The sequence below is a fragment of the Microplitis mediator genome, chromosome 4, assembly GCF_029852145.1.
Source record: "Microplitis mediator isolate UGA2020A chromosome 4, iyMicMedi2.1, whole genome shotgun sequence".
NCBI lineage: Eukaryota > Metazoa > Arthropoda > Insecta > Hymenoptera > Braconidae > Microplitis > Microplitis mediator.
The window spans coordinates 529,573-544,555 of NC_079972.1; the positions used below are offsets into that span (position 1 = coordinate 529,573).

The window sequence follows — 14,983 nt, forward strand, 5'->3', positions numbered from 1 at the left end:
ATACAAATATAATTTATTGTTCATAGAAAATTTATTAATTTGGATCATTAACCGTAATTTATAAAAATGTATTTTCTTTCCGTTTCTGTAGGTGGAGCCATGATATTTAAATTAATTTAAATTTTAAATAACCATATAAAAAAGATATAAAAAAAAATGAATGGAGTAAATAATTAAAAAAATAATATTTATAAAAAATGAACTTTTTAGTTTCAAAATTTTTTAAATGCATATTTTAAAAATTATTCACTCTATTTATTTATCATTTTAAATTTGTCTGATGTCTTCTACATTCACGCTCATAATTAAACTTATGTATTTAAAACAACTATTTTAAATAAAAAATTTTTTAAATAACAAAATGTTAATCACGTAAAGAGTATTTTTCATTAAATTTTTATTCAGTTAAATAATTTTTTTTTATTGAACAATAAAGTATTAAAAAATAATTAATATAGTCGGATTGCTGTTTTTGGTATACTGTTAGGATCAATAACTTCACAAGATCTAATTAACACAATATCATTTTCAGTCATTTGTTGGATAGCTAAGTTATTTAAAGCTTTAATAAATTCGATTTCACCTTTTTGTCGCATTATTTGTTTTAATTCATAAATTTTAAATTCATCCCATAATGGGTTCCGTGGAAAAAAATCTTTAAATTCATGATTATTTGATATTTGATAGATTGGGTGGTCTCTAACGGGTGGCAATTGCATGAAGTCACCTACTACAATAATTGATATGTTTCCAAAAGGTTTATTAATGCCGGTTATCTGTCGTAAGCGAGTATCTATTTGACTGAAGATTTTTGATCCAATCATAGATACTTCATCCATAATAATTAATTTGACTGAAATTAATTTTGATCTTATCTGATTAGCTACATCATGTGATAATTCAGACATTTGGCCGCTATATTGATTAATTGGTAATGAAAATGCTGAATGCAGGGTCATACCATTTATTATATATGCAGCTTTTCCAGGTGGGGCGCACAAAAGCACAATCATTTTGTCTAATTCAATACCTTCTTTATTGTCGTATAAATTGGTAATCAATTGATACAATAAATTAATTAGAAAACTTTTTGCAACACCAGCAGAGCCGTTTAAGAATATTTTTAATGGTAATTTTTCAAGTTTAAAACAATTTAAAACGTGCATTGCAAATTCTTTTTGTTCAGGATTTAATTTTTCAAACATTTCGTTTATTTGGTCAGGTAATATTCTTGGTGGAGTTGTAAATTTAATAACAGATTCTTTATTTTTTTTTTTTTTATTGTTGGCTTTTTCTCCACCTTGTTGAAAAATGTCAACATGTTCTTCAGCAAATATATCATTTGTTTCATATTCGTCATTTTTCATATTATTTTCTTCAATATCATTCAAAACTTTGTCCATAGTAGTTTCTAATTCTTCATCACTGATAATTGAAAATAATTTGCGATTTGTTTCAATTATGTTTCTATTTTTTTCGTATGTTATCATATGATCAACATTTTCTACTTCGTTGATTTCATTTCTCCATGGCATAAATAGTAATATGTGTTCTCTATAGTAGTTTATTGCATCTTGATGTAATTTATACCTTCTATATCGGATAATAGCAGATTGTTGTCTAATTTTATAATTATCTTTTTCGCACTTTCTTCATCGTCTTCATTACTGTTTTCATCATCATCATTCCTTGGTTTCTTTGTATGATTAGCAATAAAATCTGCAAGACAAAGATTCTCGTATTTTTTTTCTCTTTTACTATATTTTTGGAACGCATTTTCTGCGAATATTTCTGTAGAGTCAGATTGTAATTCATTTAATTTTTTCAATGCGGTATTTGATTTCAATATTACAACACGTTCAGAGATAGGATTAGTATTTATAAATATACACCGTCGACTCTTTTTACATAGAGGGAGCGATAACACAATTAATAAATACGTTAGTAATTTTTCTAAATTTTTCACGTGTATTAAGATAACCATTAGAACAATCCTCTGCAGTTTCTCTTAATATTTTTGCTAAACCACTAAATGGTTTAGATATATAATTAGTTACATAAGACATTAAAGCATATTGATCGAGTATAAATTGTATGTCGATATTTGCTTCCCATAAATGCAAAATATCTTTGTTATAGGCATTAATACCTACTTCTAAGCTCGATCGCTTTAAAAATACTTGTGGTCTTTTCAATGAACTACGAATTGCTAAAATGTATTCATTTTCGGTCATTTTTAATTGCGTCAAAATTTCTTCAAAACTCATTTGGATATTTTGGTTTTTATAAAATTTTTCGCGAAGTTAAAAAAAATATAAATAACTATTCATAATAAAAAAATTAATAAATCATTAACTGCGACTTCGTACAGGTTATCTAAAGAATATCAGAAATATCTCTTGAGAATGAAAACACGTACAGTAAAATTTTGTTTGTCAACAAAAGATTTTTATTAATTGATACAATGCATTTATTAATCTTCACTGTATGTTATGATTATTTTCCCGGTGCCATTTTCATACTATCTATTTCACGTTAATCCGTACGTTGGCATGTACCTTGCCAAAAATACGAACTGCATTTATATCCTTCACAACAGCCGTATCCTTGTGATGTACTGCACTAAAAAAATTTATATTTTATCGAATTTTCATTTTTCAGTAGAAATCATTTCTCAAATAGTAAGAAATATTTGTTAAATACAAAGAAATCATCTTTAAGAAATGATTTTTTAAATTGTACTAAGAAATCTTTTCAAATGCTCAGAAATCCTTCTATCATTGTGTGCGCGATTTAATATCGATTGTAATTTATTAAATGTTGAATTTAAGGGATAAATTGTCAAAGCCCAGAATTTCATCAGTTTAAACTTATCCCTGATTAAAAAAGTGAATTGAAAAGTATTGAAAATGATGAGAAATGAATCCTTTCGAATACTTTCTATACCCCAAGGTATTCATTTTGACATAAAATGAATACTTTTCAATCCCAAAATAATAAAAGAATTTCTCAACTTCCGAGGAATTGAAAAAGATTCAAATGAATTGATATTTTTAATCTTTCTGAATCCTTCTCAATACCTAAATAATCCAAAATTTCGGATCAAGTGTGGGATTGAAAAAGATTGAAATGAATTGAAATTTTTGAATCTTTCTGAATCCTTCTCAATACCTAAATAATATCACATTTCGGGTCATGTGTGGCATTGAAAAAGATTGAAATGAATTGAAATTTTTGAATCTTTCCGAATCCTTCTCAATACCTAAATTGAAATGATGAAAGATTGAATTCTTTTCAATACTTTCGAATTCCACTTTGGAATTGGAAAGTATTCAAACGATCGAAATTTCAATTCCATTCAATACTTTCCAAAACCGCCGAGGGATTGAAAAGAATTGAGATAATTTTCAATACTTTTCAATTCACTTTTTTAATCAATATATTGATTAAAGTTTAAAGTTTTTCAAAATTGTTTATGTCTACTTTTACACGCAGAGAAATTTTCAGTAAAAATTACCTAACAAATATAAGTCTGTGAGGACATGTGGAAAATATCGAAATTTTCCCCATGCACATTACAAAATATACTATTCGATAGCATGTTAATAAAGTGCAATTTCTACTAACAACATAATAAAAGTTTAGTTACTGACTAGATGTCCTTACAGTACCAAACTTTATGGGCAATTTTTACTCAAAATTCTTTGCGTGTAATTTTTTTTTTCTTTCACTGTGTTATGATAATTACTTACCCTGATTAAAAAAGTGAATTGAAAAGTATTGAAAATTATCTCAATTCTTTTCAATCCCTCGGCGGTTTTGGAAAGTATTGAATGGAATTGAAATTTCGATCGTTTGAATACTTTCCAATTCCAAAGTGGAATTCGAAAGTATTGAAAAGAATTCAATCTTTCATCATTTCAATTTAGGTATTGAGAAGGATTCGGAAAGATTCAAAAATTTCAATTCATTTCAATCTTTTTCAATCCCACTCATGACCCGAAATGTGAAATTATTTAGGTATTGAGAAGGATTCAAAAAGATTCAAAAATTTCAATTCATTTCAATCTTTTTCAATCCCACTCATGACCCGAAATGTGAAATTATTTAGGTATTGAGAAGGATTCAGAAAGATTCAAAAATTTCAATTCATTTCAATCTTTTTCAATCCCACACTTGATCGAAATATCGGATTATTTAGGTATTGAGAAGGATTCGGAAAGATTCAAAAATTTCAATTCATTTCAATCTTTTTCAATTCCACACATGACCCGAAATGTGATATTATTTAGGTATTGAGAAGGATTCAGAAAGATTCAAAAATTTCAATTCATTTCAATCTTTTTCAATCCCACACTTGATCCGAAATGTCGGACTATTTAGGTACTGAGAAGGATTCAGAAAGATTAAAAATATCAATTCATTTGAATCTTTTTCAATTCCTCGGAAGTTCAGAAATTCTTTTATTATTTTGGGATTGGAAAGTATTCATTTTATGTCAAAATGAATACCTTGGGGTATAGAAAGTATTCGAAAGGATTCAGTTCTCATCATTTTCAATACTTTTCAATTCACTTTTTTAATCAGGGATACCCACACGCCATCACAGCCTGCAGCTGTAGCTGCACCAACATAGAGACTAATCAATACGAAAATTGATAATAATAAAATTATTTTTGACATTTTTTTATTTTATATCCTGAAGCGGAAAAATAAAACAATTATTCAATTTAAATATTACAGTTATTACAATAGTACAGAGGTATGATTAAAAATATATATGCAATTATTATTTATTACCAATTGTTCTTTTCTGATGTTCTGCCAGCTTTTATATGACTGATCCGCGGATTACTGCATGACTTTTAGTTATTGACGATAGTGATCTTTGACATTTCTAACAATAAATGTTGTTTTTTGATAAATTTTTGTAGACGTAAAATTTATCTTATAAACTAGTAAAATATAATACTTTGTAAAATCAAATTACGCATTACTAGATTTTTAATTTTACAAGATGAAAAGTAATCAGGAAATATCGAGTTTGAGATCAAAAGTCGAATGTAAAGAAATACATAAAGCTGGGATGGGTAAAACGGGATTTGTTGAAAAATAGTTATCTTAAATAACGAGTGACATTGAGCATTATAGAGTTTATCTAGTTCAAGTAAAAATATGTTGCACAACAGTGACACGTCATAGAAAAGTTGAGAAAAACAAATTATTGAGATTAAATAATTTATAATTTTGAAAAATGTTGGAAAATTCAAAACTGTACACCTCAATCGCTCATTTTATACATGGTTTTTTTTTTTAACCTCGTAGGACGATTTGTCGCAGAGATATCAGCCTTCAAACAGAAAATGATCCTTTTGGCTTTGATCTTCGATATTTCAGGTACCAATGATCGTACAGAAAGTTAAAGGGCGGCGTTGAAAACTTGAATAAATTCCCTACAAGACCCTGTCATCGTTTTTTGAAAAAAAAAATTTTTTTTATTTTTAACATCCATTAGAAGAAAGTACAAAAAAATGACTTTTTTTGGTTTTTTAGTAAATCAACCGCTACTCTGCAAATATCGATAAAAAAAATAATGTTGCCAGAGACTTTTTTAGCTTAATGTACCCCCAAGACCCCTGTAAATTTTTAAATTGATCTATCGAACCGTTTCTTGGGAATCATCGATCAAAGTTTAGCTAAACAATTAAAGGAGCAAGTTTTGTTCCTTTAATTGTGTGATCATAATCAAAATGAAAAAAATTTTTTTTTTCGACTTTTCTCAAATTTTTGCGTTGGTGACTCAGCAAATGCAAGGAAATGACAAAAAAAAATAAAAAATTTCCAAAAAATGTCGAAAAAAAATTTAGAACACAAAAAACAAGTTTCAATTTTTTTTTTTCTTCGATTTTTTTTGACATTTTTTGGAAATTTTTTATTTTTTTTTGTCATTTCCTTGCATTTGCTGAGTCACCAACGCAAAAATTTGAGAAAAGTCGAAAAAAAAAATTTTTTTCATTTTGATTATGATTACACAATTAAAGGAACAAAACTTGCTCCTTCAATTGTTTAGCTAAACTTTGATCGATGATTCCCAAGAAACGGTTCGATAGATCAAATTAAAAATTTACAGGGGTCTTGGGGGTACATTAAGCTAAAAAAGTCTCTGGCAACATTATTTTTTTTATCGATATTTGCAGAGTAGCGGTTGATTTACTAAAAAACCAAAAAAAGTCATTTTTTTGTACTTTCTTCTAATGGATGTTAAAAATAAAAAAAATTTTTTTTTTCAAAAAACGATGACAGGGTCTTGTAGGGAATTTATTCGAGTTTTCAACGCCGCCCTTTAACTTTCTGTACGATCATTGGTACCTGAAATATCGAAGATCAAAGCCAAAAGGATCATTTTCTGTTTGAAGGCTGATATCTCTGCGATAAATCGTCCTACGAGGTTAAAAAAAAAACCAAATTGAAGCTGAATAAATTTGCTAAACGATGTATGCATTCGTTTAGTTGAAAGAATTTTTCCGCGGTCCGTGGGCTCTTCGGAAAAAAAAAAAAAATTTAGAAATTTTTTGGCTCGCGGTATTTCTCATGTTTGCGCAATAATCGGAGCTTTTAAAAAATTTTGAAAAAAATACACCTAAACTAGAGATTTCAAGCTATAAAATGCTTTTTTTAAATTTTCGATACGATTTTTTTTCACCAAGTTACAGCCTTCCAAAAATCACTAAAAAATTTATAAAATTTTTCTGCTCCTTTAATTTTTTGCATTAGTGTATTTAATCGTTACTTTTATTTTATAATATTAATCAATTTTTTTCTATTATGAATTCTTATTTAACTTACAAATTATCAATTTGATTTTTTTAATTTCTTATTTTCAATTAATTATCTACATTATTAAAAAAGAATAAGGAAAATTTCGTTCCCGGCATATCTATATGATAGAATTCGTTAATGTTATTAAATTTGGTACCGTTAGAAAGGTCTTGACTTGAATTTGTGCCTTTTCATACTTTAATCTCTTTTTAATTGCCAAGTATTGAGATAAATCTCCAAAATAATGGATTGAACAACGATTTCATTTTTTCGTTTTTGGACCAGGATTTCCATAAAAAAAATACATATCGAAATTTGGATACTTGGATTCCCATACTAAAAATACACATCAAAATTTGGATAACTGGATTTCAATATAAAAAATACATAGATAAATTTGGATATCTGTATTCCCATATATGCAAAAGACGGCTGGATTAGCCATTTTTCAGATTTTTTTTGTGGTTTGTGGTCACGGTTTTGAAAATAATGTTTATTTTGTTTTTTTATTATTTGGTAAATATAATTATTTTATTCATCTTGAAAAAAATACTTAAAATATAATATTTAGTACAATAATAATAATAAAAAATATGACACATAATTGGTACTAAAAAATTTTATTTTTAACCTTAATTATTAATTTTGATTTATTAAAATTTTAAGATCCTCATAATTCAAACAGCCCAAAACATCTTGTCTAAAAATATCTGGTAGTAAATCACCAAACAAATCAGATACTATTTTGTCAGCACGAACCAACTACTCCTTACGTTGCTCAGCATTTAATACACGATAGTAAATAATTCCACCATACAGTTTAAATTTACTACATAATGCATTTTTATCAAAAATAATGTCATCTTTACTGATGTATTTAATATTTCGAGAGATTTCATTCACACTCGAGTGTAAAATATCATAAAAACTAATTTTTCCAACATACCATTGTGTCTTCATAAATTCAACTTCATCCAAGCACTTGGAATAAAAATCGTTAAACTGATTACCTTTCACAGCATCTAGATTTTCATCTATCAGATATAAATTAGCAGCTTTTAATTTAATAGTATGTTCGATTAATGTCTGGGAGTTTTCAGTATTTGAGAAAATATCAATTGCCGTCTCGCCATTTTCGTTAACGACATTAACATCAGCACCAACATCCAGCGCGAGATTAATAACTGCTGATCCAGATCGACGAAAATCCCAATTTAATAATGACCCAACCTTATTAATACTGGCATCTACATCTGCGCCATGTTCTATCAAATATTGAGTCATTTTGTAGTCCGGCATTTTGATAGCTTCAATCAACGGTGTATTATTTCTCAAATTAATATTTACATTAGCACCAGCTTTTACTAAAATTTCCGTTATTTCAGACGCACAGTTTTTAATACTGTAGCGAAGAGCCGAAAATTTATATAATGGCATGTAATTAATATTGGCACCATTTTTAATCAATAATTCCACTATTTCTTTCCTGTTTTTTTGAACAGCGTATATTAATGCCGCTGAATAGTCGCAAGTAATGTTAGCACCAGTACAATGATTGACTAAGTACTCAGCCAATTGGTAATTGTTGTGATTAATAGCTAATTCTATTAAGTAATATTCATTTAATGATATATGAACATTGGCACCAGCTTCTGCTAATATTTTTACTACTTCAAGATCATTATGTTTACAAGCAATGTCTAAAGCTGAGCCCCTAAATTGGTACTTATAATTCACATCCGCGCCATTCTTGATCAATAACTTGATGAATTCTTCGTGTTTTCGACAAGCGCGCAATTTTAATGACCAATTTGTATAAATAACTTTCTCCATTACTCTTAGCAAAGCGCTCTGAGAAATATAAACACCTGCATCGATTAATATTTTAACTAACTCTGAATTACTATTCTTAATTGCCTCAAAAATCGCTGCTTGTTCAGGTTTAGTGCCGTATTTAAGTAATAATTCAACCACTGGTTTATTATTTTTTTCAACGGCTAAAACTAATGGCGTTTTTTTAAAGTATGAAGTGTCATAAATATCAACTCCATTCTCAATTAAATTTTTTATTTTTCCGTAATTATTCTGAATAATTGCAATATGAAGTGAGTTATTAATATCGAATGTTTTGGTTGCATCAAAGCCAGCAGCAATCAATATCTCAATGATTTCAATATTCTTCGTATCACAAGCAATTTCAAGAGCTTCTTTTACTCTCAACGGACTTGCATTTGCATCAGCTCCTTTTCTTATCAATAATTCAACTTTCGGTATAAATTCACAATTAATAGCGAGATATAAAGCTTTCATTAAATCTTCAATAGAATAAGGGCCATTATCAATAAAAAACTCAACAATTTCATAACTCATATTACCAGTAGTCCATTCGAAAAAAAATTCAGAATAATCATTACAATTTCGTGATATCAATTCTTTAAATGTTTCTATCTTCTTTTGCCTAGCAGCAGTAAATATTGAACACCACGGATCATATGGATCATTATATTCAGGATCATTATAATCAAATTCAGTCCCAAAATCTTTGCTTCTTTCATCGAGATATTCATCGAGTCTTTCTAATAATAAGTTGACCATTTCTTTACTAGAAGCTAGTTGTAACAGTCTATTAGCATCGAATCTTTCTCCGTAGTCCTCTCCTACGGGAGGACAAACAGCGCCTGCATTTAGTAATTTCTGAGACAACTCAATGTCGTCAGAGTCGACTGCTAAATAAATTGCTTGCTTACGGAATTTTACGTTTCTATTCACATCGACGTTATGCTGAAGAAGATAGTCGATTAATTCGGTGTCATGTTTATTAATTGCGATTTCAAGAATTGGAGGGTCAAAATCGGAGATTCCTGAATATTGGGTATTTACGTCCATCTCACCCGCAAGTATTCTATCTCGTACTTGATCATATCCTAAACGTTTATTTTTATTATCGACTTCAGCCATTGTGTCAATCTGTGGTAAAAAAATTTGTATATAATTTTAGCATATTTTTTATTGGCTTACAAAAAAATCAGGAAACCGGCTGACCCTGCAGGCCAGCCCAGAAACTCTCCGCTGCTTTCGGCAGGTATACGACTTAGCCATAAATGACCTTACCAAAAATAAAACTCTACCCAATTGAAGTCAGTCGCATCATACCTACCTAGAAAATTCCCGCTCCAATAAAATATCTACCAAGATATAATCACTTCCAGAAAAAAATACTACCAAGTTGCATTTATGAATAAACTCTACCGTTTGAAATCCCTACCATCAACTTTAGAATTTATATTTTACAGACAATAAATTTATTTTGAATTAATTGGGAATCATTTGGGAAGATTTAGGAATATAATTTTATTATTCAGCACTAATTAATTAATATGGGTAATTATTTGATCAACTAGCCCCACTTTGCCCTATTTTTTTCTGGTAGTGATTATATATTATATCATGGTAGATTTTTTCATTGGTAGAGATTTTGAGATGGTAGATATTTTATTGGAGCGGAAGTTTTCTAGGTAGATATGATGCGATACTGACTTCAATTGGGTAGAGTTTTATTTTTGGTAGGGTAACTTATGGCTGAGTCGTATACCTGCCGCTGTTTTGCTAAAAGCCCTAATTAAGAAAAATGATTTGGAATGATTCAAAACAATTTGAAATGATTTAAAATAATTTGAATCGACTAATATATAGATATACACTTAACATGGAGCAAATTATTTTCCTTAATCAGGGAGCTCTACCCTCCATACATTCACCACTGATAGTCGTACTTTTTAATCAATGCAAATTTAAATTGAACTAATAACTTATTTTGAAAATAACTAGATTAGCAGTGGGAAAATAAGCCACTGCTTATAAATCAGAGAAAATTATAGAAATTAATTTTTAAAGAGTGGATTCTGATCGATTCTCATATCCCTGATTAAACGAAACGATTCGAAACGATTTGCAATGTTAAATGCTTATAAGAAAGGCGATTCAAAAGTATTCCAAGTATTTAAAAGCATTGAAAAGTATTTAAAATCTTTTTTGTCTAATCGTTTCTTTCAATAAAGGATCTAGATTTTTTATTATAGTGCTTACCTTAATTTTTGTAATAACAAGATGATTTTATTTCTCTTTTCACTACCCGGCGTTAAATTTAGTAGACACAGTATTTTCAATTAAATTTTATTAAATATAAAAAAAACTACACGTGATTTTCGGCTGTGACTAAAAATTTTGCACGACTGTTAAAGCGCAGCATTAGAGTGTGCTTTACGATCGAATAATTCAGTTTGCCTCTTTTTCGCTTCTGTTTTTTTTTATTCTGTGGTTGGCTAACGGCCCTCGAGTGCCATGTGCCAGTATCTGTTATAGATTGATAATATTTTTAATTTGAAATTTGTTGTTGAATATGTTTTTCTTTTTCTTTTTCCTTTAATTGTGTTAGATAAATCACTGTGTTTTTGAAACTTTTATTGTCGCTTTGTAATGTATGGCTCAGAACTCTGAGGTCAGGGGGTGGGACACTCAATGACTCAATGCTTTAACTGATGCATGGAGAAGAGAGACTATCTTCCATGAACTGATTCAAGGTTACTAGAATAGGTATTTAGAATAGATTCTAGTAACCTTGAACTGATGTAACCCGTGTGGCCAGAGCCAAGGTTACTAGAATAGGGAACCATCGCTCTGAAATGTTACAGACACACACGATATTATGGTAGTGTTTTCATAGAAAAAAATGACATGCAATAAAAAAAGGGACCAGCGACACAAACTTGTCCCAACCTCCCTATTCTAGTAACCTTGGCCAGAGCAGGGTTGCTAGAAAAAAATTTTTGTAAGTAGCGCCACGTCGGATGAAGAGCGTACTTGAGCCACACAGTCAGCTTTAACCGATGGTTCTACAAACTTCATCCTAAAAGCTAGTTTGTACAAATCGTATGAAAAGTAAAAAATTGTTGGATATCAGACTTGTATACGATAATTATAGTTTGAAAGAAGTAATCATGTTTTAATAATAGATTGACAAGAAGTTATGATAAGAATTTCAGAGTTGGATGCAGTATTATGAAGTCATATGATTAGGTGCGATGACACAACAATGATGCCAACTGATATAGAACGATGTAAGCTGTATGATTTTTTTAATTATAATATAAAGATACTGTGAAACCATATTGTAAAGAAGTCCGTATGTTTAAATTATAAATTTATTTAGAACGATTATAGTGAAAAAACCGTAAGCAATTGTAAGAATTATGGTATGGTTCAAAAATTTTGAACCATACTATAATTTAAGGGGCAATTGTAAAACTCAATGAAAAACTATTAAAAAAACTAAAAATTATTATTATTATTATTCTTTTTTTAACTTATTCAACATAGTAAGTTATTGATTAGATCTAAGTTTCAGTTATTAATTTTGTTCCAATATCAAAATATTGAGAATTGTTGAAACAAATACGCGTGAAAACTTTTTTTTGTACGCTTCACAATTTTTTCAATAACAAATTTGTTTTCTAATGTTATGATGTAAGACTTGCATTAATACTTTAAGAGGCATATCAAGAGTATTGTATAATCTAATTTTATATCAATTTACTGATTTTTGTTATTGTAATTAGATTTTCATTAACAATTCAGCGTGAGCGTCAATTGAACAAGTAGCTATTGTAACGCTCAAAGTCGTGTATGGGATCTGCGCAAACTGGATGCGCCACAAATCTACTCTGGGATAGTGTAATTTTTTAATTGTTTCAATATTCATAAATATTTAATAATTTATGTTAAATATCCCAATATATGTGATACTATAAAGTTTATTCAACTCATGCGCGCTATTCACGTTTTATCATGCCTAAAATGCAAATCCTAAATGGCCGCTTACCGACTGGTGAAAAATTATTTGTCAAAACGCAACGAAGATGTCTACTATCCCGGCCATTGTGACGTAATGAAAATAACCGTAACTATCTTTCGAGGTCTTACTGAATATGGGGTAATTACAATTCCCTGTTGTTACCGATTGAGTAGCCAAGATTGTGATGCCGAATGTTTTTTTTTCACCATGTCACTAAACAGCTATTGAGACTTCGCTTTTTAGGCGATTAATAAAACGTGAATAGCGCATATGAGTTGAATAAAATTATGGACGCAACATGTAGGGTAAGTCATAATCTGTCACCCGCGATGTGTTTATCACTCGTCTCCGGTGCGCAGTATACCTGCGACTCGTGCTAAACGCATCGCGCTGACACATTATGAATCACTTACCCTACTAGTTACGCCAATAACTATTAAATACGTGACTTTAAGAGTTAATAAAGTATAATAGTATGTATTAAGACTGAATAATAAAAACAATTTGGTGAAAAATATCTATTTCGTTCCGTGTTACAATTGCCCCTGCACTGTGTTACAATTGCAGCCCACGCGCGCCGCCATCTTGGACCCTGAGTTTAGTTAAATAAATTGATTTTTTAATAAGTTAACATTGACTTTTTACTAATTAACTAAGTCAGTCATATAAAAAATACTATCAGCTAACTTTCTGACAGTTTTTAAGTTTACTATTTAAAAAAAAACAAATGGAATAGAAAAAATAAAATTTTTTGTTACATGTGCAGCACCTCTCCCCTACAGAGTCATTTCTGGACCACATGTATCTAAAACCAGCTGGTTTAAGCACTTTTTTCGCTTCACCAAGCAACTTGAAAGTTCTGCTGAGAAGCTCATTAACATATATGTTAAAGTTAATTGAGGGCTCTGAGATGAGAGAAGAAGCAATGTTAGGCTGAGCTTTTAAAGAGGTCCATACTTGTTCTTAGCCGAGATGACCTTCAACACAGTTGCTTGCTTGGAGCATTTCACAGCAATGGTGAAACGACTCTGGTTATTAGGCACTGTACAGCCAGAAGCACTAGTTGAAGACTCAGCAGTAGTATGCTTGGACAAGTGTCTCACACTTACAATTTCACCAGAATCCAATCCGACATTCAGCACAGTGAGCACACACTGATAGAAAATTTATATTGACTCAAGAAATATTTTCTTGAGCCAAGAATTTATCTCTGAAGAAAAGCAATTGTCTTGCTTCAAGAAATTCTTGTCTTGATTTAGATTTTCTTGGCTCTATAGATTTTGTATCTTCGATGGATAACTCTCGTGTCTTGATCCGAAACTATATTATCTTCAATCGATACTATCGAATTCTTCAAGCAAGACCACTTGTCTTCAACTAAAAATGTCGTATTATTATTTTAAGAACTTTAAATTTTTTGTTCAAGTAATAAATTCTTGATGGAAGATGTTTTTAAAGTAATGAAAAAAAAAATTTTTTTTTAAATAAATTTCTACTTTAACATATCTGAAGTAAATGAATGTAGTCCTAAAAAATCACTTTAAAACTTTTTATTTTTAAAATAAAAAAAAAAGTTTTTTTTCAACCTGAGTAAACTGATATCTTGATTTAAAAATCGCGCCATTCTCGAAACGAGTCGGTAATGTCTTAAACCTAGATTTTGCCTATCTTAATCCAAGAGCAAGAAATTCTTGAACGAAATATGTCAGAATTTTGTTTCAAAACAGAAAAGGCTTCATCGAAAAATCACATTCTCAAATGAAGAATTTTTTTTCTCTATCCGAGAATTTCAATTTTTTGGTTCAAGGACTTATTTCTTGAATTAAAACAATTAAAAATTTTGAAACAAGAACCACATTTTGAAGAAAAAATTTTTCTTGAATCAAGATAGTTTTTCTATCAGTGCAGAGTTAATAAGGCACAATAATTGTGCTTGATCATGACTGATACAACTGGTAGGAAAACCAGATATAACGAATCCCGTGCAGCTAGTGTTGGTGTGAAGGACCCTTTGGAGATTAATCGTGTTGTTATTGGTTATAGTGGTAAGAAGGACCAATTCTTCATCTCGGTTGGAAGCTGAGAGAGGATAAGGGAGGATAATTGACCGTGTACTTTTACAAAAAGTAGCCGTTACTTATTATCTGTTGGTAGTAACTCCACACAATATAAAACGTTTTTTGTTCATTACGATATCGTCAAATAGAAAAGATCCCAAAAAGTCTTGATAAAAATTTGTTCATATAAAAATGAAATAACCTCGATAATTTCTACAAAAATTTTTATTCAAGTATTATTTTTAATCTCATTGAA

At 29.6% G+C, this 14,983-nt stretch overlaps 2 protein-coding genes across 2 annotated transcripts; both read right to left on the reverse strand.

Annotated features, from left to right (window-relative positions):
- Nucleotides 1-449: 449 nt before the first annotated feature.
- Nucleotides 450-5,037, reverse strand: LOC130666895 (uncharacterized). Its single transcript, XM_057468219.1, has 2 exons — nt 4,801-5,037; nt 450-2,622 (listed from the first exon to the last, which is right to left on the reverse strand). Exon 2 carries the CDS (start codon nt 1,533-1,535, stop codon nt 450-452), a length of 1,086 nt encoding a protein of 361 aa, XP_057324202.1. The 5' UTR covers nt 1,536-2,622; nt 4,801-5,037.
- A 2,361-nt stretch (nt 5,038-7,398) lies between these two features.
- Nucleotides 7,399-11,451, reverse strand: LOC130666491 (putative ankyrin repeat protein RF_0381). The gene is made up of 2 exons (XM_057467527.1): nt 10,906-11,451; nt 7,399-9,786 (listed from the first exon to the last, which is right to left on the reverse strand). The coding sequence occupies exon 2, from the start codon at nt 9,775-9,777 to the stop codon at nt 7,582-7,584; it is 2,196 nt and encodes a 731-aa protein (XP_057323510.1). The 5' UTR covers nt 9,778-9,786; nt 10,906-11,451; the 3' UTR covers nt 7,399-7,581.
- Between the last annotated feature and the right edge of the window lie 3,532 nt (nt 11,452-14,983).

What these genes read in the sequence shown, in the direction of transcription:
- LOC130666895 (XM_057468219.1), bottom strand. Translation starts at nt 1,535, where the DNA reads ATGCCATGGAGAAATGAAATCAACGAAGTAGAAAATGTTGATCATATG.
- LOC130666491 (XM_057467527.1), bottom strand. Translation starts at nt 9,777, where the DNA reads ATGGCTGAAGTCGATAATAAAAATAAACGTTTAGGATATGATCAAGTA.